This window comes from Crotalus tigris, unplaced genomic scaffold (assembly GCF_016545835.1).
Source record: "Crotalus tigris isolate CLP2741 ecotype Arizona unplaced genomic scaffold, ASM1654583v1 scf7180000017573.2180621, whole genome shotgun sequence".
Lineage (NCBI taxonomy): Eukaryota > Metazoa > Chordata > Lepidosauria > Squamata > Viperidae > Crotalus > Crotalus tigris.
Genome location: NW_024096483.1, coordinates 1907217 through 1933071, shown reverse-complemented (window position 1 = coordinate 1933071; position 25855 = coordinate 1907217). Strand labels below are relative to the sequence as shown.

Genomic DNA, 25855 nt, shown 5'->3' with positions numbered 1-25855 from the left:
ATACACATGATGTTGCACTGACTTGACAATTCAGAACAGTTCATTGTACTCCTACTATACTGGGACATTACTGAACATGCAAAAGTTACAAGCAGACTGGAAATTTTGTATAATAGCACAAAGAAATGGCAGCATGGACCTGCCTATGTCCACAGTAGTCCTTCAATCAATTCAAATTGACATACATGACATACAAAATATTTTAGATAATTTTTGTTACCAACACACTGTTTTAAATAATCACTAACAAGACTTAAATTCTAAATGTAGAGGATAATAGAATGTAAGATAATTTCTGGTAGGTCATTCTGTAAATTGAAAAGTACTATGTGTAGACCTTGAGTAAGGTTTGTTGAAGAGAATATGTGACCAGAAATAAAAAGAAAATCCAGAGTGTCCATACTAACACTTTTTTCATTTATATGGTCTTTCTCTTCTGCACTTTATCCAGCATTAAGACCATTAAAACCATTTAATTTGTTGACTACTGAAAATTGAAGATGGTGCTAAGAACCATCCAAAACATATGGGAGGATGGACAGAAATGGACCCATCTAAGAATGTATAGTTATTAGCATCCATATTAGCTTTTTGTCTTCACAAATTTATTTTCTACAAAAGATGTAAATTATTTTGCAGAGATGACTTCTTCTAGACCAGGAACTACTGACTGGCACTATATACATCGCCTTTTGCAGATGGAATGCTTAACTAACAATTCCAACAAGAAAATATAAGAGTTTCTAAGTATTCTATAGATTTTGGGAATTCTCTGAGAACATCTCCGAGAATGGAAATTAGTATGAATAAATTATTTCAATCTGAGAATAGACTTTATTATAAGCCAGGAATCTTTAGGTGACCAGGAAACACAGCAAGAATGTATTTTTAAAGAATCTGATAAAGAGATTCATTGTAAAACAAAAAACAAAACTCTATGCTCTCAATTCTAAAGGACTTCCAATGACTATGGTATATCAAATTCAAAACTATTTACAACAATCAATTTTATTGCACCTTTTCTCCTACCTGTGCTAGAAGTAAATCTGTGTGGAGTAGGCAAAGTGTCCATCTGTTTCTTGTTTTAATAATGGCCTGATCTGGTTTCAGGTTGTTTATTTTTGACTGAGAATTTTCACAGGAATTAAAATGTGATGGCCTTGTGAATTGGCTTTTTAAGAGGTTAAGTACACTCATTTTCTATAAGTTGTGATGCATATAAAAAAATAGATGAATCTTTGGATCATACCATCACAGCTGCCATCTTGACCTTTAGACCCTATACCACAGACACTGCTGCTTCGGTTGGTCAGCTTATTTATCTATCTCTGAAAAGGAGGCAGGACGCCAGACGAGGAGCTTTTAGTACAGCGATTCCAGTGAAGCAGACAGCACAGCACTTAACATAAACCAAACACATATTTTCTTGGGAATTGCGCTATGGAAGACAGCCAATAGTCTCTAACTCATTTGGAGCTCTAAAATTAAGACCAACATTTGAATTTGAGAATATCCTTAAAGAAGATCTTGAAACTACAATTGATTCAGAATGGTTATAAGCAGTGCTTTTTTTCTAAAAAAAAAAAAAAAAAAAGATGCTGGAACTCACACACGTCATACAACCCGTCTTGCCTACCCTACAAGGTTCCATCCCAAAAAGGTGCCGGAACTCCATTCTGGGCATTCTATGAAAAAAAAGCCCTGGTTGTAAGAACTTGGCATTATTATACTTAAATTGCACCTAAAATAATATGGTATGCAGTATAGCACAGTAATATACTACAGTTCTAGAGTAATATAGTAATACTATGATATAGTATAGTACAGCAGTATGGCATATATAGTAATCTGGTAGCCAGTAATTCAGAGAACTGTGTTGCAGTCAATATTTATATATGTTGCCATTCTTACAGGTTCAATTGATGGTACTTAAAAAGGAAATAGCTATATACTACAAATATCTTTTAATATATATTAGTCAAGATTTATTTTTATAGACGCTAATGGTATCTACAATAAACTTGTTGGTTTGCTTGCTTGCTTTTTAGGAACATCTGAAAACTCAAATCTGGAGCTAATAACATTGACCTGCACCTGTTTGGCAGCCACACTCTTCTGGCTCCTGTTAACACTCTTCATACGAAAGCTAAAAAGGGTAAAAATAAAGCGGTCAAAATCTTCTGTCTTAGAGGTTACTTTAAAGCATGGTTGTTCAGCCTTTTGGCTTGCCTGGGCTGCCTTGAGTGAAGAGAAACTGTTGCATATAAAATATATAATGTAGTTAATGTAAATACGTAAATAAGCTTCCTTTATTTTTAAAATATTTTTACAATCTTGTGGGGCTGCATTACTAGCTGCCCAGGGCTGCATGTGTCTCGCAGGACGGACATGCCTGCTTTAGTGTATCTTTAGCCAGAAGTGTATATTTCAGGGCTATGCATGAGAGAGATTCCCAGATTCATACACGACTATGCTCCATTGGCCAGTATACGCTAAAAACTGGACATACTTGTAAGTAAAGTTGGGTTTAATCAACCTATCATAATTGATTTTTACAACTTTCTATTTATCTGAAGCAAAAATTCATTTCTTCTTATCTTATTTTACAAAACTTTTGAGGTGCCTCCATTCTCTCAGACTTGGAACCCATGCATAGGTATTTTTGGTATTTTCCAGTGCCCTCCCCCTTTTCTTAGCATAAATTCTGGGGGAGGGGGCATGGGTGCATGTGTACCTCTCTCTGTATGTGCTTTTTTATTGGCTCAAAGCACAAAATTCTCCTGTTTCTTCCTCAAATGATTTCACCACAGTGATCACCATAAGTCATCCACGCAGATCTCTCTCTCTTTTTTTTTAACGGTTCCTGTGTAGAGCCTAGATATCCCCCCCCCACGTTCCACCCACCTTGCTCTTATTCTTTTTTAAAAAAATAGTTTTATTAAAATTACAATTTAAAAAGTAAAAACTAATGAAAATTACAAAAAAAGGAGAACAAAAAAGAAAAAGAGGAAAAAATAGAAAAAGTAAAAGAGGGAAAAAATAAAGAAGTAAATTCCTCTATCACAAGTCCAAACAATTCTGATAACTTATCTCCACCTCTTAAAATATATCCCAGGGTCTTTTCTTTCCATGTCTCATCTCTTAACCATCTTAAATTTTTCCAAGCAGGTTCCCATATCATATACATGATTTAGGACTCACTGGTCATCACATCTTCTAATTAGAGCATAAAGATACCCACCATCCCTTTTTAGAGAACACATCCTCCTGAGATAGCCTTTATCTCAACCCCAGGTTTCCTAAGGAGGCAGCTTACATCCATCTTTGGCTGTTTTAAAATAGAGCTTTTTTTTCCTGTTCTCCCAACACAAGACTTGCTGCAGAAATATTCTACTATACGATGTCTCATTGACGAAGTTAAACGTGACATAATCTGGGCCTGGGCTCTGCCCAGATCCTTTTAGTTACTTCTGACTGCTGCAGATATAACACCAGTCCTGGAGCTTACAAAATGCTGTTCAGGCATTAAGCAGGCCCCCATCTGTGTGCATGCATATTTTGAAACATTGTTAGACTCATAATGGTACGGAAGGTTGATTTAACCTGAGGGAGGCAACCAGGTTACATGGAATGAAAAGATGTGATTTTCATTAAACATCCAACACTTTAAATAGTAATCTCAGAGAGAATGAAGAAGAGCTTCATGCTGAATACCTAGGTATCTTTGGGATCTCAATCATACCAAGATGTGAGAGGTCAGTGGGACTTGACCTCAGCTTGCTTGCTGAATCATAGATGGAATCCACAGAAGTCATCAGATTTTCCATCTGATAGGAGAAAAATAGTATCTTCATATCGTTTAAACTGAGTGATGACAAGCATGATTACAAAAGTACCCATTTTATAAACATTTTCTGTTTATAGTTTTATACTTAAAAATATGCTAATTAATGTTCTAAAATTGAATTTAGAAAGCAATTATTGGATAAATAAATATGAATATTTCATTTAAGTATCTTGCAAAGTGAGTGTGCCATCAAGAGCATAGGCTGGAATTTGTCCATTTTTCTCTGGATAATTAGCTTGATCATCTATATAGATACATACTCATGCCTAAATCTCTCCAAAATCAGTGAGGCTTCTTCACAAATAAGTATGTACAGGATTACAGTTTTAATCCTTCCTAGAGGCTAGTGATTCTAAATTACTTTTAGCAATGATTATGGGGAAACAAGATTGTGAATGCAGAAGTCTAGAGGGAAATGTAAATTCTTGAACATCTGAAAAATGCATGCACAAAATGTTACTGATTAATGTTTTGCAGATTACATCTAAGCATTGCACAACTTTTAAACCACATTTGGTCCCCCTCTCTCTCTTTCTCTTTTTTTAAAACAAACATTGACAGCTGAACTTATCTGTTGCATATGCCAGAATTTTGTTTTGTGAATGGCTGTCAGCCAAATCTATTTTTAGAGGTCAAGGTTAATCATTTTCTCAAAATACCCTTGCTTGAAAATACAGGCTCAAATCTCTATCACATGGCTATTATTTGGGGATGTTTTCATATGGATTTAATAATAATAATAAAAAGAAATATAAATCAAGCATCCAATACGTAAGTGAGAGACAGTGGTACAAAATGTGGCCATAATGAAAATCTACATGACAAAATTAAAGTGAAGAATCTCGAGAATATTGTGTACAGATGTACAGAAAATGTACATCTGTAGTGTGAGTTGCTTCTGCAATCGTATCTAATTAATCTACCATTTTTCTGAGCAGAATCCAAACAACTTTGTCAGAATTGCTTTAATCCTATAGTGACAATGGAGTTTAAACATTCTTTTCTAGCCTTCTTCCTCTGAAATAAAGACAGACTATTTGTCAATCGTAATGGATCCTGAAGAAGTTCCTTTGGATGAACAATGTGAACGGCTTCCTTACGAGGCCAGCAAATGGGAATTTGCCCGGGAAAGGCTTAAGTTGGGTAAATATATCTATATTCTTCTGAATGAGTATGGTGAGAATTTTACAATGCTGGTCATCTTCTATGACCATCTGATTTAGTGACTAAAACTCAGATAGGAATTTTTTCTTTATCAAAGGAAGTATTAATTGGGATGATTCATTCCCTTCTGTATAGCTAGAGCGGTGATTCTCAACCTTTTTAATGCCGCGACCCCCAACCGGTCGTAAGTCGAGGACTACTCAACTGGTGCAGCACCGTTTGCAGAATGGGACTTTTGGCGGGCTCAGCAGGGCAAAGACAGCCTGGACAATTCCTACTGGCTTTTGAAAGCCAATAGAATTAGACTCTATTCAAGAGAGTCTATTCTACTGGCTTTCAAAAGCCAATAGAATAAAAGGGAGTAGCACAGCTAAGGAAAAGGGGGAAAAAATGGCGGGCTGCCTTGTTTGGCGACCCCTGTGAAATGGTCGTTCGACCCCAAATGGGGTCCTGACCCACAGGTTGAGAACCACTGAGCTAGAGGTAGGCATATACAATCCATAAGCAAATACGCTGGAGAACAGGCAGCTACATTAAATCCAAATTATAATCATTCTACTAGCTCCTGAATTTCCCTTCTTCTTTTGAAAATATATGTAGTATTTGAATTAGGATATATATTCTAAAAAACAAGATTTTTGCCTTAAATGTGCACACAGTAAAATTATATTTACCATAATTTTAAAAAACTCGGTAACAATATTTCATTCTCAAAAACTGAGAATTTCTACAGGAATGACATCCCCAAGGCTCTGCAGGGATTTGTTTAAAGGGTTCCAGACAGAGTTCAAGTTGGGCAGCCGTAGAAATTCTCTATATAGATATTTGCTTTAAGTAGCATTTTTCTGTGTGCGGCAACTGTATGCCTTTCACAAAGCACTGCTCTGAGGTTCTCTTCTAGTACTGTGTATAGACATAATGCAATTGCTGATTAGGCAGATTAGAAAGCGTAGGTAGAATTGTGGCCTGAGTCCACTGCATACCATTCTCTGCTGTTCAAAGTGCTGCTCATCACCTAATGATACATGCATTTTACTATCAAAACCCTGCTCATTAGAGGCACAGTGTTTTTCTTTCATTCCCCATGCCTGTTTCTAGAAGAGGGAATCCTGGAATGAAAAAATAACTGCACTATGAAATCTTGATTCCTTTGGCATTATGAGAGTGACCCATTTGTTGAAGGAAGTACACTAATAGATTTCAAGTGCATTAACTCAACAATATTAAGCATAAATGAAACAAAACATGTCTTCCAGAATGAGCACAAGTATCACCAAAGCATTAGGAAGCCACAATGGTTCTTACGTTTACCATTTATTTGTGCTGTCAAGATTGAGTTAATTCAGTTCCTTAAATTCAAGCTTGTAGTTAGGAGTTAAGGTACAGATCAGAACTAAGAACAGTGTAAGTGATGTGTGTTTGTACATGGGAAAGGGGAAGAGGAATGGCATAAACAAGGAAAGAATGTTGTGATCATGAATGAAAACCAGATTTTGAAAAATTGGCTGAGTTCAACATGTTGCTAAATCATCTTTTGCCCAAATCTCAGCTACAGGGGAGTCAGCCCAACCTCATACTGACCTTGGCAGCACAGAGAGCTATTATCTACCAAACATGACATGTTCTTGCGGAGCTTCTCATTTTTAGTCTCACACATATTTTCCTTCTTCAACAGAAAAAAAGCTAATAATTCATTAATATAAAGCGATTGTTTTTCAGTAATTTTTTGTGGAAATTGGGATTACACTGGTAGTCTTGAAAGTTGCCAAGGTTGGACACTCCTGGCCTACATGATACGGCCAGGTCCAGAGAGATGATTTTGTTGCTCTTATTCCTACTAGTCTCTATAAGGGAAAGAACAGGGCTTTCCAGAGAGGAGAGATACTGGTTAGTCTCACACATCATAATGAGCCAAAAATGTAGCTTATTTGATATTGGCTTGGTATATTACATGAACCCCACAAGCCATGGTTATATTTATATGAAGCTAACCAGGTGGTTTATTCTGTAAACTGGTTAAATAAAATGTGGCTTAGCATAATGTATAAAAAAACCTAATGCTTTTCTATACCCATACTAAATTCTTTGAGGTCTAAGAAGCTATGACGTACATATTATGGCTATGCTGGCATATCCAATCACCAAACAATCCATCTATTTATCAAAAGGCAAAATGATTCAATTGCTCTCCATCAACTTCTTCAAGCTCTCCAGAATCTCAATCACAAGCAATTTACCTTTGTCTTTTTTTCTATGCAGGGGCCAATGCCAAACAAAGAACTGAGTTACAGTTACTCATTATTACTATTCTTTAGAACTGCCCATGGACACTATGTCAGGCCTAGAGACAGTCTTGGAAATAAAAATAATCCTTAAGACAACCAATTTGCTTTATACTGTATCAACTTTTCCCTTTTTTCAGACTAAGAAGTATGAAATGCACTAATCACCTCACCACTGATGAACAAAACGAATTTGTAGCAAATGCAAAAAATGGGTATAACTTGAACAAAACAAATTTGTAGCAAATGTAAATCAAAATAGATGACAGGGTGGATATTTATACTGAATGAATGTGACATCAATCATTCAGCAAGAGCTCAGAAGTCAAGCAAAGAACTAAAGGAATATTGATCTACAAACTCCTCTGCATAAAATAAAAACAAAACTGGAACTTTTTCTGTTGGGAAAGCCTAGGAACATGCCTTTATAACAAAACAATCATTTAAATCCAATATAGTGTAAACTACTAGAAAAGATTGGCAGCCAGAAATAGCTGCAAATGTATATTTAAAACTATAGTGATACAACAGTTCATCACTGAAGGGTACAAAGCAAAGAAAATCTTTATCTGGTCAAAAAAGGTACTTTATACATCATCATCAAGAAAGGAATTCTTGTTTGGGTTGCATATTTACAATGGAAGACGCATGTGTGCAAATTGTATAAAATATCTGCAACTTATCAGCATTATATTAAGAAAAGTAGTCAAGTATCAAATGGTACAGTAATTGCTCAGTCAAAATTACATAAAACCATGCTTCTACTAGCTCCTAAGTCTAAGATCTGCATTTATTTATCTTATTTATGTATTGTATTTATTAATCAAATTTGTAGACTGCCAAACTTCCAACAATTCTGGTGAATTTAGTCAAGAAACTGTTTTTTTATGCAATGAAGTCAAACTTTTCCTAATTTTAAAGCATAAGGGCTCTCATACTTGACGTCTTTGTAAAATAAATGGATCATTTTTATATCTAATAGAACATTCCACATAAAAAGATCTATTCTCTCTTTTTGTTAGTCTCTCCCTGTACTATTCTACTAAAACAATCTTCATGGGAAAACTTTTGAGTTTGTAAATTCTTAGTTCCAATCCTGTTTAAATCTATACCATGTAAAGTATGTTCAGGATGTAAACACCAGATTCAGTCAGTATATTCATACATTTTGCTAAGAATGTTAGGCCATGACATAAATAAAAGTCCTGAGAATAAGCCATGTTAAGAAAGGTTAATTGTTTATTCCTATCTTGCTTTTGGCCTAATATCATAAAAGACCCCAACTAAAGACACAGCATAATTTTTCAGAGGATAAATATGAAGAAAGGAGAATTTACTGCAGAGGTACCAGGGACTTGTGTTATGTCCCGAGCCTTTGCAAACGGCTCGGGCGTTTGCAGGCAGTCCCGGGCAGGTGCAAAGCTGCCCGGGACCAGACAGGCTGTCGCCAGCGCCGTGCGCATGCGCGGGTGCTGGCGCGGGAAAAGTAACCCATTTACCCGGGAGTTGCCTATATAAGAGGCTGCGAGGCGTTTGGGCGAGGCTGAAGCCATCTTCCTGTAAGCTGAACGCTGAATAAAAGAAACTGAGAACTCCAGCTGCTTCTCGTGTCTGTTTTCCCGCCAAGGACGCAACACTGGCGACGAGGATGGGATGCCTTGCACTACCTGGAAAGGAAGAAGTGTAAGCTTACCCAAGGAGTCCTGAGCGGCGGAAGAGGAACGGCGTCGACTCGGCAGCTACCCGCCAATCCGGTGCGCATTCGGGGGTAGGCTGGCTGATAGACCCGTCTCCTGAAGATCCGAAGATGGCGAAAATCGGAAGGCTTTCGGAATTCGACGTCTCACATCCAGAGCGGTGGGAGTCCTACGTATCCAGAATGGAGAACTACTTCAAGGCAAACCAAGTGAGGGAAGATAGCTTGAAGGCCGCCACCCTGCTTTGCGTTTGCGGCCAAGACGCCTTCGAAATCGCAGAAAATCTTGCAGCACCTGTTCCAGTAGAGTCTGTAAGCTACGCAGACCTGAAGAAGCTGCTGAAAGAGCACTTCCACCCCAAGGTGTCCGTTATCTCATGGCGCCACACCTTCGAGCAGAGGGATCAACGGTCCGGTGAAACAGCCAAGGAATACATCGCCGCGCTACGGAAGGCCGCCAAGCCCTGCGAGTTCAAGGACCTCGAGGAACGACTGAGGGACCGATTCGTGTGCGGGCTAAGGCATCGAGAGCTACAACAGAGACTTTTTGCCAAGGAAGAATTATCCTTCCAAGACGCCTTAAGGGAAGTCACCGCAGAAGAAGCAGCAGGCGGCGCCATCAAAAACATGCGGCCGATCAGAAACAGTGCAGAGGGTGCGTCCGTGCACCAGGAAGACGTCCGACGAAACTCCGAGGAGGATCCGGACGAGGAAGTCGACCGTCTACACCCCGCGAAGGAAGAGAACCAGAAGGGAAGCTCTTCGGCTCCGCTCAAGTGCATCGGCTGTGGAGGTCGCCACAGGAGAACCGACTGCAAGTTCCGCTCCGCTACCTGCCGGGCATGCGGCAAACAAGGGCACATTGCAGCTGTGTGTCTGAGCCGACGAAAGGCACAACCCCAAGAAGAACGCCTGAAAGGTACCAGATTCCCCAGCCAGAATAGGGTAGGGTTTTGCGCTTCGCGAAGAAGCATCTGTAGAACAGGCACACACAAGCCCATGAAGAAAAAGCTGTCACTCAACGTGAAGCTACAAGGGGTTCCATTATCTATGGAACTAGACACAGGGTCTGCCCTGTCCATCATTTCATTGCATACATTTAGGAAGATTTGTTCCAGTAGTGGGTCTAAGGCCAAGTTAAGGCCTTCTGATATTGTATTAACAGATTTTCAGAACTCAAGAGTGTGTGTTAAGGGGGAGGCCACCCTTAACGTGCAATACAAGAGTTTTGAAGGTCCACTAGACTTATTAGTAGTAGGGGGTGAACGAACGAGTCTCATAGGACTCGATTGGTTTGAGGCCCTGGGGATACACGTCACAGGACTCAACAGCTTACAAACACTCGACCTACAGGAAGTCTGCAAAGAATTTGCAGATGTTTTCAGCCCCCAGCTGGGCACATTCAAAGGACCACCTGTGTCCTTAAAGCTAGACCCCACTGTCACTCCCATTAGGATTAAAGCAAGAAGGGTCCCTTTTGCTTTAAAAAGTAAGATTGACACTGAACTAGACAAACTAATCCAACAGGGAATCCTAGAACCTGTTGATTCCAGCCCGTGGGAGACCCCCATTGTCACGCCTCTAAAGGCAAATGGGGACATTCGCATTTGTGCTGATTACAAATGCACACTCAATAAGGCATTGCAGCAACATGCCTATCCTGTTCCTGTGGTCAGTCACATCCTGGCCTCTCTCAAGGGGGGGCGTGTTTTTGCAAAGCTTGACCTAGCTCAAGCATATCAACAGCTGCCTGTTGATGATGATGCTGCCATAGCTCAGACCATTGTGACCCACAGGGGAGCCTTTAAAGTAAAAAGGCTACAGTTTGGAGTAAATGTCGCTCCTGGGATTTTCCAAAGCGTAATGGAAAACACACTACGAGGTATACCAGGGGTCTGCCCCTACTTTGACGATGTCTTGATTGCAGGAGACTCCACACACATTCTAGCTGAAAGACTTAGGGCTGTCCTGTTAAGATTCAGGGAATCAGGCCTCAAGCTCAGAAAAGACAAATGCAAGATCGGGGTGCCTTCTACTGAATTTCTGGGATTCAAAATTGATGCTGCTGGGATTCATCCTGCTGAATCCAAACTAACTGCTATTTTACAAGCACCCAGGCCAAAGTCTAAGGCCGAACTTCAGGCCTTCCTAGGCCTCCTGAATTTCTACAATTCTTTTCTTCCACATAAAGCTAGTGTAGCTGAGCCTCTTCACAGGCTACTAGACAAACAAGCTGTGTGGCTGTGGTCACAAGCACATGAGGCTTGCTTTAAAGAAGTCAAGGCCTTGCTCACTTCTAACAGTGTTCTTGCACATTTCAACGAGTCTCTTCCTGTGTGCATCGCTTGTGATGCATCCCCCTACGGGGTTGGAGCTGTCCTGAGTCACCTCAGGTCTGATGGAACTCAGGTTCCTATTGCATACTACTCCAGAACACTGTCTTCTGCCGAGCGCAACTACGCTCAGATAGACAGGGAGGCTCTGGCTGTTGTTGCTGGAATTAAAAAATTCCACGATTTTCTATATGGCAGGCATTTCACGGTCTTCACTGACCATAAGCCTCTGCTGGGACTGTTTACCACACGTAAGCAGACTCCCCACATCATTTCCCCTAGAATGCTTAGGTGGTCTATTTTTTTGTCTGCATATGATTTTTCATTACTCCACAAGCCTGGGAAAGAAATGGGCCATGCTGATGGCCTCAGTAGGTTGCCTCTGCCAGTCGTAGAAGCTGACCCCGCGCCAGCTGTCAACATTCTATCAATCCAAGCCTTGCCCGAGCTCCCTCTTAGTGCCAGGGATGTTACCGCTGAAACAGGTACAGATCACACACTTTCACGTGTCCGCTCCTGGGTCCTGTCCGGGTGGCCTGAGCACTGCCCTAGTCCTGAGTTTCAGAGTTTCTGGTCCAAAAGAAACGAACTGTCCCTTTCTCAGGGTTGTCTGCTTTGGGGAAACAGAGTTGTCATTCCCACCTCAATGAGGACTAGGGTCTTAGAATCCCTCCACGAGGGTCATCCTGGCATTGTCCGTATGAAGGCTCTTGCACGAAGCCACTTGTGGTGGCCTGGTTTAGATAAAGATATTGAGGCTAAGGTGCACGCATGCCACCTGTGCCAACGATCTCGCCCAGAGATGCCCCAAGCTCCTGTGCATAGATGGGAGGAAACACAGTCCCCATGGTCTAGGGTGCACATTGACTACGCTGGGCCCTTTCAGGGCCAGTTCTTCTTGGTCCTTGTTGACAGCCATTCAAAATGGCTTGAGGTTGTGCCTGTCTCATCCACCACCACTGCAAAGACTATTCAGGTACTGAGGGGGATTTTTGCTGCACACGGGCTGCCAGATGTCATTGTGTCCGACAACGGCCCTCAATTCACCTCCTCCGAATTCCAAGCTTTCTTACAGGCAAACCTGATTCGTCATGCCACGTCTGCGCCTTTTCACCCGTCCACCAACGGTATGGCGGAACGCATGGTGCGCATCGCAAAGGACGCCTTGAAGAGACTCACCTACGGGGACTGGCATCACAGGTTGGCTGACTTTCTCCTTTCTTATCGCACCACACCGTCCACTTCTACAGGGAGAAGTCCAGCTGAACTTCGTTGGGGGCGCCAACTTACTACTAGACTTGACCGGTTGCATCCGGACAGACTGCCTTCATCTACCTCACATCCTAGGGCACCTAGACAACTACTTGTGGGTGCCCCGGTTTGGGCTCGCAATTACGGGCCTGGTCATACATGGGTCCCCGCTTCTGTGTCCAGGATCACAGGTCCTCTCTCCTACGAGGTTGCCCTGGACAACGGTCGTGTCCTACGTCGGCACATCGACCAACTTCGCTCTAGGCGAGACTTTTCTGCTGAGACTCCTGGGTCTTTTCCAGGGGGGGAGGGGGACCCTTTGGAGAAAAGGGAAGGGCAAGAGTTACTGCCCATCTCCACTGAGGGAGCCACAAACGGCCCGTCCCAAGATTCCGCAATTGCTCCGAAAAGGAAGTCATGGAGCTTACCCACACAACAGGCACTCACGCCTACTCCAGCCAGGGAGTCACCCCGGGGGCATACTCACGTTCCACACACGTCACACAGCACTCCAGTCACGGAGGATACCCGGGGGCATCCCAACAAATCATTCCCCGCAAGAGAGCTGGCACACAATCCCCAAAGTTGGCCTGACCTTACCCCAAATCCTACAGGGGGTCAAACATACACAGAGCTAGTCGAGGAACCAAGTCCCGACTACAACAACCCTAGCACAAATCAGGGAACACCTGAGTTTTGGGAAAGTACAGAAACCCACACGAGCCCGAGCACAGAATGGGGTTCAGGGAATGGACAGCCTCCTGACAGGTCTTGGACTGACCTAGGAGGTTCTACAGAGACGCCCAGCAGTGGCTATCACTTCAAGGGGCCCGAGGGTCTACAGCTAGGCAGGTCAACCAGGTCACAAAGCAACAGAAGCCCTGGCCTGACGAGCCCGGTGGGCAAGCAAGCAGGCCAGGCATCGGGGCACAGTCCTTGGAAGACACCAGGGCACAATAGAGAGAACAGGCTCACGCCTCCCTCCAGTCAGGGGACTTATGCCAGTAACCCACAGCTAAGAAGGTCACAGAGAGCAAAGAAATCTCCTAAGTACCTAGAAGACTACATAACATTGCTGGCAAGGCAAAGGCCAGTAAACAGTGGGAGCACTGGGGAGCAAAATGTCATATAAAATAAATGTTGTATGTTGGTAGTAGTTTTAGCCCGGGGGAAAGGGGTGTTATGTCCCGAGCCTTTGCAAACGGCTCGGGCGTTTGCAGGCAGTCCCGGGCAGGTGCAAAGCTGCCCGGGACCAGACAGGCTGTCGCCAGCGCCGTGCGCATGCGCGGGTGCTGGCGCGGGAAAAGTAACCCATTTACCCGGGAGTTGCCTATATAAGAGGCTGCGAGGCGTTTGGGCGAGGCTGAAGCCATCTTCCTGTAAGCTGAACGCTGAATAAAAGAAACTGAGAACTCCAGCTGCTTCTCGTGTCTGTTTTCCCGCCAAGGACGCAACAACTTGCATCTCAAAACTAATTATTACAAAATCTTGAATATATCTTGTTAATCAAAATAGCCAAAACTGGGCTACATGATCCAGCAATCTGGCCTGATATGAGGCAGCTTCCTTACTGAAAATAGAGTGCCTGGACATTTCTCGATAATGTGCAACCCTTCCTAAATCTATTCACAAATGAAACTACAAATAAGACATTATAAACTATCTAGGATGTTTAATCACATAGAATCATAATCATTTCCCAAGGCCATATTGACTCCTCCCATTGAAGATGATGATCCTTTACAGACAGCAATGCCACTGGTAGTGTACTTTGCATTACATTGGCATCAGCTACTCACTCACCCTCCTTAATGAAAAGCCATGGTCGCCTTCTGGCCCTATACAACTTAACCATGCATTCTAGTTAGAAAAAAAAAAACTTCAGAGAGTATTCTGCCATTGCTTCAAATGAGATGTAGCTCACTTTTCATTTAGTAATAAAATTGCTTTCTGTGTAATTAACTTCCTATGCCCTTAGGGAAAGTTTATTCAGTTTATAAAACAAGGAAAATTTCATCAAGGTCTTAAAGTTTTCAAGTATGTTCAACAAAGCCTTAAGAGCCTGCATTTGGCAGTAAAATGTAATGTGACTAAAACCAAAGTACAACAAAAAAACAAGAATGGGGGTAGAAGTAAGGGAATTTTATTAGATTTTTCCATGAAACTGAGATTTTTCAGACTGAAGACATATCTAGAAAAATATGTCAATGTTCAGCTACAGCAATACCCCTGTGGTATTTAAGGATACAGAATGAGGTTTATGAGTTGTTTATTTCAGTGTGTAAATGAAATATTAATTACTTTTTAAAAATATGCAAAATTATCAGTCTATATATATGAACAAATGAACAGTAATATAGAATCCTAGTAGCATAGTGTAGGAGAGGCTATTTAAGAGTCCAGTCTCTTACTCAGTGCAAGAGTTCAATAGAAAACATTTTCAGCTAGGATTTTCCAACTTGTCCATATTCAACAAAGAAGGGCTATTGAATTTCACTGATCCCACAGCATTTTTTTTTTACTATCTCTTCTGTCTTATCTTTTCAAAGCTATTTCAAGTAAGAGCTGAAAGGTTTACAGTGTTGGTCCTAGGCCAATTCTACAGAAAAGGTGTTCCATAGTATGGGTGCCATTGTTGACAAAGACTTATATTAAACCTCTGCCAGGAAGGCCAGAAAAAGGGTCTTAGCAGAAAATCTCAAAAATAGTTGGGAAAAGATGTGATCTGATGCATTTGGTCTTAAATAAGCATGGTTGTAAAACATGTTGACCAGTTTTCAGGAAAAAATAAGAAAATCAATGAATTCATTTAAAAACTTTAAAAATATGAATATGAACTCGACTGTACTAGCCAAATTATGACAGTAGTGAGTTGGCCCAAGATGTTGGCTGAGATAATATGTTTTTGTGTTTTGTAGTGCAAATTCCTTGGAACTTCTAGTTAATTTGTCATTTGTTAAAAATCTTTCTTAATATAACCCAGAAACATGTTACCAAAAACAATATAGCTGAGGCTAAAATACACAGGATCACAAGTACTAATTCCCCCCCCCCTTACTGACCATATTGAGTTCACGGTCTCTATTCCATTTTTTCTTACAGTATTTTAAACAACTTAAAATCCTGCACTTTAAAATAATTTCACATAGGTCAGTATAATACTGGTTCATTTTATCGCAAATTCTGAATATTCATACTATTCAAATTCTGCCATGTTCATACCACTAGAGCTTTAAAATATTGGAGAGTGTAATATTATAATTTCACCCAAAGCTGTCTCACTTTTAAAAATAATGTCACAAAGAATTGATTTCTTTTTGATGCAGGAAAGACACTTGGGAGAGGTGCTTTTGGGAAAGTAGTGCAAGCAGTTGCATTCGGAATTAAGAAATCACCCACATACAAAGTTGTTGCTGTGAAAATGCTGAAAGGTATGTATAAGCTTGACATATAAGCATACATTTGACTCATAGTTGATGGTAATCAAAATGAATGCACTCTCATTTTCAAATGTTCAAAATTTGTAACCATTGCAATCTATTACATAATATATTGCATTTTTGTGACAATATAGTAATAGGCAACAGCTTTTGAAAATGGCTGACCTATAATCATTGTAGTTTTCTCATTCTCTATCCCGGTATAATCATTCTCTCTCTCTCACTCACTCACTCACTGATGCAAAACATTAATGTTAAATTATAAAAGCTGAAATGATCAACCGCTGGCCTCCTTGTGAAAGATTTATAGACAAAACTTCAACCCTTAGCCAGTTCCATGGGTGTCCTGGAACATCATCCAAATCTCCAGACCCAGATTTAACATCAACAAATTCCACATACGTAAATAGAGTGAATCAAAGAGGAAGAAAGGCAAGTCTCCAATATAAAAATGAACTATGTTCAGGATCTGAGACAGCATGTAGAACAATAAGATTTAAAGAATCCAACCTGAAAGAACAACTAGTAGCACAACAGAGCCAAGTTTAAGTTTCTAAAACAGCAGACATAATTGCAGTCTGGATTTCCAACTAGTAAAAGAACCCCAGAAATAAAGTGATCAGCAAGAAACATTGGCTAGGAGTTAAACCACCTGGCATTTCTAGACCAGAGAAATCTAGCCTTGGAGCTGGAATTCCCTCTAATTTATATTATCCTTGTAGAAGGAGCAACAGCAAGTGAATATAAAGCACTGATGACTGAATTGAAGATTTTGACACATATAGGCCATCATCTTAACGTGGTGAATCTGCTGGGAGCCTGCACAAAGGGCAGAGGTAAAAAAACAAAACAACAAACAAAAAAAAATCTGAAGCTCTTATTTGTTAATTTTATTTTTGTGGGCCTAAAAGTAACCCATTTTGCTTTTGTGTTATGATAAAATGTAGGACAGTTAATGCTAAGTTCACATCAATTTTGTTTTTATTGTTTTACCTTTAAGAGAGCTTTTACCTTAAGTCTGTGCTGGTACCATTAATAGAAGTGCATTTTCTACATTCACCTTGTCATTCACCTTGTTCCTCACAGGACCATTGATGGTGATTGTTGAATATTGCAAATATGGAAATTTGTCAGGTTATTTGAAGAGCAAAAGGGATTTATTTTCTAACCACAAGGTAATGCCTCAATTGCTTCATTATAGTTTTTCAGCTCATCACAAACCTACTAAATGCATTTTACCTCACTGTATCAAAACAAAGTGATTTCAAAAGAATTCAGAAACAAGACACTGATGGCTTTGGAGGTTTTCCCCTATAGCTTCACTTTGATTTTTGATTCATCAAGTTACAGGATAACAATTCCACATCAAAACGATAATGTAAATCTATTCCTATAGATATGGCTCATATAAATAGGGGTCTCTGAAGAAGTTTTATATTAGAGATCAAGGTAATGTGTTAGTATGTAAGCATTCCTGAAAGTGGGAATCTGATTAGTGACACAGATTTTATTACTATAACTTAAAGGGAATTTATTTACAGGAAATTGCATCTTATTAGGAGATGAGTCAAAGAATGTGTGTTTTTTTCATTAGAAGAAAAGCAGTAGGAAATTACTCAGATTAGCAATCTCAGACAAATAATAATCAGAGGAATAAACAGATAAATTTATCATTACATATACACTGCTTCCTTGCAATCAGGAAGTCAGAAAGTATTGAATAATTAATACCATTGGATTCACATCTCCAGCAGATATTTTTTTAAGGTGATAAGGCAGGGTTAGTCAACTGACAGTTCCTTAGCCAAATCTATCCTACAAAATCATAATTATATTTATAATAGCCACATTAAGTGAATACAGTTCCATTATTAATTTTATGTGTATCTGTGTGTGCATGCTTTTAATTAAAGTGAGGAAGAAACATAAATTTTACAAATCCTAAGTTCAATACTCTTTGGATTATATATATGATGTCCTGGTCAGTTTTTTCATAATTATCTATTATTAGAATCTTAATACTACTTACATGTTATAAAATACCTCTTTATCTTCTCTGGCTATTTGTTTTGCTGAGTTGGAGACAGAAACTGTCATCTAACTGAAGCTTTGAATAAACCATTACTATACTCTAAATCTTAGCATTGTATACGGATTAACATGAAGGACAATTCTACATATATATTTTTTTCAAAATTGGAACTGAAAGGCAGGGAACTGTGTATACATCTTAAAGCTAATCATGAAGTATAGTCCTGAGAAATAATTTCTCTCTTCTAAGCATTCAATATTTTTTATATTTTCATATCATGTTAATATGGCCTCAAATCTTTGAAAAACATAACTTTGGGTGATATCCAACACTGAATTAAAAAGAAACACCTTTAAATATATAAAGTCATCGTAAAAACTGAAGAAAAACACACAAGCACAGAGGCTAAAGGATCCCCCGGATCCCCTGGAATTCCCAGGGCTGATGGCCTGAAAGATTTGTGGAACATTTCCTCTAGTGGGAAAAGATTCCATAATGTGGGCGCCATAGTCATAGACTCTGTCCTGGGACCTGCCTAGTTTAATTCCCTAGTAAGATAAGACCCACAGTATGCCTTCTCTGCCAGATCTGGTGGGACAAGCAGATATAGTTGAGGAGAGGCAGTCTGACAGATATCCTGACCCAATGCCATGAAAGGCTTTAAAAGTAAAAAAAAATACTTTGAATTGGACCTGGAAGCACACTGGTAACCAATGCCACTCATGGAGCATAGGTATAAAGTGTGCTGTTGTAGGACCAAACCTAACTACCAACACCATTCCATTTTGCACCAGGTGAAGCTTCTGGATACCCTCTAAGGGCAGCTCCATGTAGAACACATTATAGAAATCCAAATAAGAGGTGACTGGGACATGATTGACATTGATCAGAGCCTCCAGAGATCCAGATATGGAAGCAAATGGCTCAACAGAAAGCTGAGCAAAGCTGTGTAAAACCTCCTAGCACAACTGCCACCTGATCTTTGAGCAGAGATTGTGAGTCCAGGAGGGTCACCAGATTGAGCACTGGGTCAGTCTAGGGCAGTCTGTCTAGGGCAGTACAACCCCATCTAGCACCAAAGATGGAATAGTCCTAGAACTGGAAGGCCCTAAAACTCAAAGGCACTCAGTCTTGCTAGAATGCCTGTTGTCCCCCATTCAGACCCACGCAGCCTCCAAGCACTGAGATAAGATGTCCACAGCATCACTTAGTTCAGCAGGGGCAGAGATGTATAACTAGGTATCATCAGCATACTGATGACACCTTACATCATGGCAATGGTTGACCACACCCAGCAGCCTCATATACAGTAGATATTAAGTAAGAGAGGACAGAGAGTACTAAACTCTGTAGTACCCCACATAGTAGAGGCCAAGGGCAGAAAGTTTCTTCTCAACTACCTCCGGTTAGAATCAACTCTGGAATATGGTATTGCTAAACTTTGCAAATTTCTTTTCAGTTCAAAGGGATGTTGTTTGTTTATATGTTTAATATTATGCCTTTTCCCTCTTAAGAGTATGTAGCATATATACAAACATTGTGGTTGGTTAGTCATTGTGTAGGAAGGATTTTATGAGTTCCATCCTTCTTTAAACTGTCAATATTTTTTAAAATCTCGGTAGGACATTACGTTTTGCTTTTGCTCCAGGCCATTTTAAATTGATCAAGCTAGAGTTAAAAACATTGACTGGGTAGATGTTAGATGCACTAAAGTAAGGAAATATGTTTTCCCTTGACAAATTAACTAGTAAACTGAAGATGGAGAGAAGGCTTTCTCTAACAATAGTGGTTTTACTCACTTGTATGAATCATTTCCAAGGGACTTAATTCTCATCACTGAAGAACATTAAATTATGGAAGGAATTCATTGGCACATTTCAAACTTTTTTGAATGGAAAGACACAAATAACCTGCGGCTCGGCCTAAGTAATGTTAAGCACTTCAAAATCACACTGGGTTGGATCCAAAGTTAGTCATACTTAGAATTGACTCCAAATAATGAGATTTAAAACCCTCTGGTTTAAATGGCTCCTTGTTAAATATGAGTATCTCTGACTGTATTCCTTTAAGTGGAGTAGAAGAAATTAAAGTCTATGTTTAATTATCATATTGAAATAGGTGGAAGTCAAAAATGTTTTATAATGAGTGGATCATGGAAAATTGAAATTCAACATTGCTTTGCCAATAATTTCTCCTTGTTTAAATAAACAAGTATGGATCCATTCAAAGAAATCCTTTGACAGAGAAGAAGGATGTTGAGCCCATCAGCAGTGGAAAAAAAAGACTGGAGAATGTCCCGAGTCGAGAAAGCTTAGCAAGCTCTGGATTTCAGGAAGATAAAAATTTAAGCGATGTGGAGGAGGAAGAGGAGGGTAGGTATTAATTCCTTCCTTTTTCTATACAGCCTCGGTAGCTTTACAGTCATGCTCTGCATCTTTGACATTTTCTTGCTTCATTTATCACCCTCATAAACATCTGTGGGAGATACTCAGATCCAAGAAAAGATGGTTAAAATAAGCTTATTTACAGAATTCCTCAGTTAGACAGGAAGAAGTTGTTACTATTTCTGTGGTCTCTTCCTTATCCAAGGGGAAGTGTTTGGTATAGCACAAGATTTTTTTCCTCTCTCCCCCCCCCTCTCCCACCCTCATTAGTGAACTAAGTTTGAAATGCTCTAAGGCAGGGGTATCAAACTGGCCGCATGTGCCACACCTAGGCCATGCCCACCCAGGCTCCGCAAAGGCAAAAAATGTTGTGAAACATCATAATATGTCACGTGATACAATTGAGTTTGACACCCATGCTCTAAAGCAGTGATGGTGAACCTTTTAGAGACTGAGTGCCCAAACTGCAGCCCAAAACCCACTTATGTATTGTTGGGTGCCGGGTGGGCGTGGCTCATTGGGTGGATGTGGCCCATTGGTTGGGCATGGCCCATTGGGTGGGTGTGGCTGCGATGGTAAAGTTTAATCAATCAATTCCAACTTTGCGAGATCTTTTTTTTCCCCGCGAGAAGTTGAAATTGATTGATTGATTGAACCTCTCTTTTTTTGCACATGGCGGCAGAGGCCTAAAGCGAAAAGGTTTTATGAAACCCAGCTGAAGGCCTAGGACTGGGGCGATGGTGCGCGTGCCCACAGAGTGTCAGGATGAGGTCATATTAACCCCTTACATGCTGCTTTGATTTCAGATGTCAGTGATTTCTACAAGTGGCCCCTCACCATGGAAAATCTTATTTCTTACAGCTTTCAGGTAGCCAGAGGCATGGAATTCTTGTCATCTCAAAAGGTTAGTTTTCCTTCTTTGCCTTTGCCTCCAAAATAGTAACAACAACAAAAAGAATTTCTAACTAATATGCCTATAGCTCCTAGCTAGTGAGTTATAAGGCTGAGTACTTTTTTAGCTATTTATTAGATTTCCGAACTACTCTACTCCATCAATTCCAGGTGGTGTACAAAATGAAGCATAGTATAAAGTACAATATAATTAATAAAAAATACCTGGGCAAATAATAAGATATAATCCTGGTCTGGCTACATAATCAATGTAGACTGGAACAGGTAAATGTCACTGATGCTCTCAGTTGTAAAGAAGACAATGTGACAATCTATTTTGCTAAGAGCTTGCTTGAGCTCAGCTTTGGGTGCATGAGCATTAATAGTATTGAATGACACTAATACTAAATGTAATCAACATAACCTTCTGGAAAAGCCAGATTTTAACTATTCTTTGGGAAGCTATAAAAAGTAGGAGACATTCTTGCTTGGGATTAGCTGTTCCAAAGGAGGATAAAGGCCAAGGATATGGAATTGCACAGTAGTCTTCAGGCTCTAGAAGAGGCTGGCTTACATAGAAAGAAGAGGACATGTCTGCATTACAAAGAGCATCGGTTGCCCTTCTTGCATATTGATGCCAATGTCCCTAAGGATTAGCCCTTACCGATAGCAGACAATGTTGCACTTGACACAGGTACAACTAATGCTAGTAATCTACTTTATACTTTCTCTGTACTGTATTACTGTAGTAAAAATGTTACATGAAAGAGCTTTAACTGACCAAAGTCATGATGAGCAGCAAAGGACAATATGTATGGGTCCATATGGTGTTTATTTATTATGTTTTTTGTACTCTCTATTTAACACTGCTTTCTCCAGAAGGGAATAGTGTGATGGGTATGTACATATGTATGCATGCATGTAACATTCCTCACATTTTTAGCAATTTTCCATCAGATATAGGAGACTCACGTCGTTTCTTTTTTGCTGTTGAAAAGTAGACATTCTGTGCTCTTAATGTTGTGTAATAGATTGTGTTTGTGTGTGTATGTGTGTTATCAACAAGTATATATTTTTGTAGACAAAACTGAAGTTTTTAAATTGTTTCTTATCTCACTAACATTAAATAGTAATAGCTAAAACATGTATGTAGATCAATTCAGGGATTTAGAAAACAGCTGTTTTTCTTCACACTTTTTTCACTCCCACAACACACACCTTTATTCAAAAACCCATATGTGCTTTCCACACTATCACTGGAAGAAAGAAAGATAGATAAAATGATTGAGCAGTTGGCAGAATAGGATGAAAAATTCCAGAATCCCTTGTGAGAATATATAATATACCAAGTTTGTCAGAGGTGGTGCTAATTGACTTTAATATATATACAATTTGACAGGGAAATTGTGCACCACTCTTAATTTCTCCAAAGCACCCGAAGGCAGGGCAATCAAAGACAGAACTAACCTAGAACTAAGGAGGAATTTCCTGATAGAACAATTAATCAATGGAATGATTTGCCTCCAAAAGTTGTGGGTATTCCAACACTGGAGATTTTTAAAGAGATAGGACAACATTGTCTGAAATGATATGGGTGTTCCTGCCTGAGTAGGGGCTGGAGTAGAAGACCACCAAGATCCCTTCCAACTATTATTGTTATTCTATTATTCTGTTAATTCCTTGATTCCAGGCAGAATTTATAAACAAAAATGGTGCCTCTATAAGAATTTATATGCTATCCTGCCTTGGTTTCATGTCATTCGCTTTAATGTTTTCAGTTAACTGTTTACTATTATCCAATTTAAGCAGAAAGATGTACTAAAAATATACTTTTTAAAAGTATAAATAGAAATTACTTTGAGCAGCTATCTTTTCCCAGCAAGTGTCATTAAGATGTCTTGACTGATGACTCACATTTCTGTGAACCAAAACTATTTAGTTTAATAAGTTTAGAATGAATTAGAGAAGAAAGGTCACTTTTAATAAAGGACTCCACAGAGCGACTGTATCCATGGGAAAAGAAATTACTATTAAGCCAGCTTAAGTTTGCCATGTTTGGAAATTTAAAGTATATTGCAGAGAGATCCGTAGGAAATGTGAAGTTCCATTTCCTCTACTGTGTTAGAGGAAATGGAACTTCACATTTCCTACGGATCTTCTGCGGTATACTTTAAATTGAACTAATTCTAGATTTCCCTTTATATGTATTAAGAATAAGTGTAATAAAATGAAAGGTTACATACTTCAATAAAGGCTGTAATCCTTTGAGGGCAGATTTAAAGGCTGCTTAAAAGCTTAACATCTGACACCATAAATGTATGGAGATGTGACCACCTGTATATTTCTTTGTATTTCCATAAATCTGCAACTGCAACATCACAGAAATGGATTTAGATGGCAGTTGGTGGACTTAACATTGTTTTCAAGAATTATAGGTTACCATTTTTCCATATTTAAAAACCAATGTAATGCTTTTAAATGGCTATTGTATAATTGCTTATACTACCAGATCTAGGCTGCAAAATATGGGTGATTATGAGGTGGTAATAGAAATACAGAAAGCCTGATCTCCTGGATGCCATTTTGTGGTGGTTCAGAGTTTTGCAGCCCCAATCAGAATACCTTGTTATGGCTGCATGTCTAAATTAACACCTAACATGAATATTTTGGCTTGTGGCCAATTAGCTTGCCTATCAGGACATCTCTTTCAGAATTTCTATGGATCCCTTTAGAACTACTAAATCAAAATCTAGACATTGCATGCAGTTACAAAGAAAGACAAGCCTGTCATCATGCTGGAGAAACATTGTTTTTATAATTTTAAAAAAAACCCTGGGTCCTTGTGTACCTCTACCATTCTTCGTTTCCATCCTTTTCAAAAATTTCTCCAGGCAAATAACCTTTGATAACTAAGTATATCTTCATGTAATTAAAAATTAATGTTTATTCTTACTCTTACAGCAAGAATATCAGGTACAGATGTATTTTGCTTTATGTTTTATTTGAAGCACACATTTCATCTATAAATTAATAATAGCTAAAATAAATGATAGAAAATTAAATATGAAAAGCAAATTAACATGTGCTAAGCACTTACCTTAAATAGATCCATTTATATTCAAAATAATATATATTTGACTATATTATGGATTTAATTAATACTTCAGTTACTGAGTTATGTAAATTCTCCCTACAGGAATCCATGTAGTTGGACATAACTGATTACATAAATAGATTGTAAAAACCTATGCTAGTTCCAATTAATTTCATTCCAAGTTTCTATATTACAAATGAAATTTGAAACCCCGAGAAATAATCCTTGATACAGGTACATCTGATACACTTTTGCTCAAAAATTAGCTGCCGATCTATACAAGTTCATGGAAAATAAGACCTATTGAACTCAATGGGAGTTTGTGTGTAGAATATAAAAACAAACAACTGAAAGTTTAGTGGCAAGGAGGCTCACATAACAATAGTTTCATTTTCTGCAAACCATAGAAAATGTTCATAGAAATATGACTAAACTATTTTAAAAGAAAGAATCTCTTTAAAAAGACAAAGAAAAGACTCAGAATATTTTGTGTTTATGATTCATAAGAGGAATTGTGGTGAGACCAGAGTGATTCGGAGTCAGGTGACTTATCAATTTAATAAATTATTTTATGCAACTATTTTCTTATAGTGCATCCATCGTGATTTAGCAGCCAGAAACATCCTTTTATCTGACAACAACGTTGTGAAGATCTGCGATTTTGGCCTTGCAAGAGATACTTATAAAAATCCTGATTATGTGAGAAAAGGCGATGTAAGTCAGCTACTATACTTGGTATTTGCTCTTTTGTTTATCATTCCGAACAGCTCATGAAAAAGCTTTTTCAGTATTTAAATTCTCTGCGGTTAAAAGGCCCCTCAAAGCATTGCTGTTCTTTCCTTTAGCACCAAAATGAGCAATCCAGATGAGTTGTATACATTGTGCTTGTTTGCATCCTCCACAACAATGCTCGGAAATGCTCATCAGTTCTTTTATTTTTTAAAATAGTATATATGTTGATATTTATTTCTGGACTAACCTTGCCAGATGATTTTATAACAAATCCTGAGGCCTATTGGTCAGCCCTGTTGGTTGGGACTGCACTTTGGAATATATAAATGGCATATAACTGTTTAGGAAGTATGCTATCCAGATACAATTTAAAAGGTGGTCTAAGGAGAACACATTTTGACTTACATCTTGCTAAGATAGCAGAAAGCAAATATCTGTATGCCTAGAGCCAGAATTATGTTTTCTGTTTGTAAAGTCTAGCAAAGAGAATGCTACATAAGATTAAAAACAACCATCAGAGTCTGAAAAAAGGAGTGGGAAATTGCTAGAACATACTAATTAAATTTGGTATCTCTCCATGCATAGAGGTGGAGAAAAATTTGCCCTAATCTTATTATATCTCCCAAGATGCAATGGAGCATAAGTAAAGACAATTTGGCCACCTCTATGTTGTTCTAAGTTCTCGAGAAGGGTAATGTTGGTAATAGTC

At 39.1% G+C, this 25855-nt stretch overlaps 1 protein-coding gene across 2 annotated transcripts in view; it reads left to right on the top strand.

The window, feature by feature from the left end:
- Positions 1 to 25855, top strand: part of FLT1 (fms related receptor tyrosine kinase 1) — a 116387-nt gene that overhangs the window by 79804 nt on the left and 10728 nt on the right. The window contains exons 16-23 of one of the 2 annotated variants that reach the window (XM_039356916.1): positions 2049 to 2155; positions 4855 to 4990; positions 15900 to 16004; positions 16736 to 16849; positions 17100 to 17188; positions 20258 to 20417; positions 21236 to 21333; positions 25006 to 25128. In XM_039356916.1, coding sequence (XP_039212850.1) covers positions 2049 to 2155; positions 4855 to 4990; positions 15900 to 16004; positions 16736 to 16849; positions 17100 to 17188; positions 20258 to 20417; positions 21236 to 21333; positions 25006 to 25128 — 932 coding nt within the window. Of the gene's footprint in view, positions 1 to 2048; positions 2156 to 4854; positions 4991 to 15899; positions 16005 to 16735; positions 16850 to 17099; positions 17189 to 20163; positions 20418 to 21235; positions 21334 to 25005; positions 25129 to 25855 lie in introns of those variants that run through there. The other variant, XM_039356923.1, reaches the window with a different exon arrangement.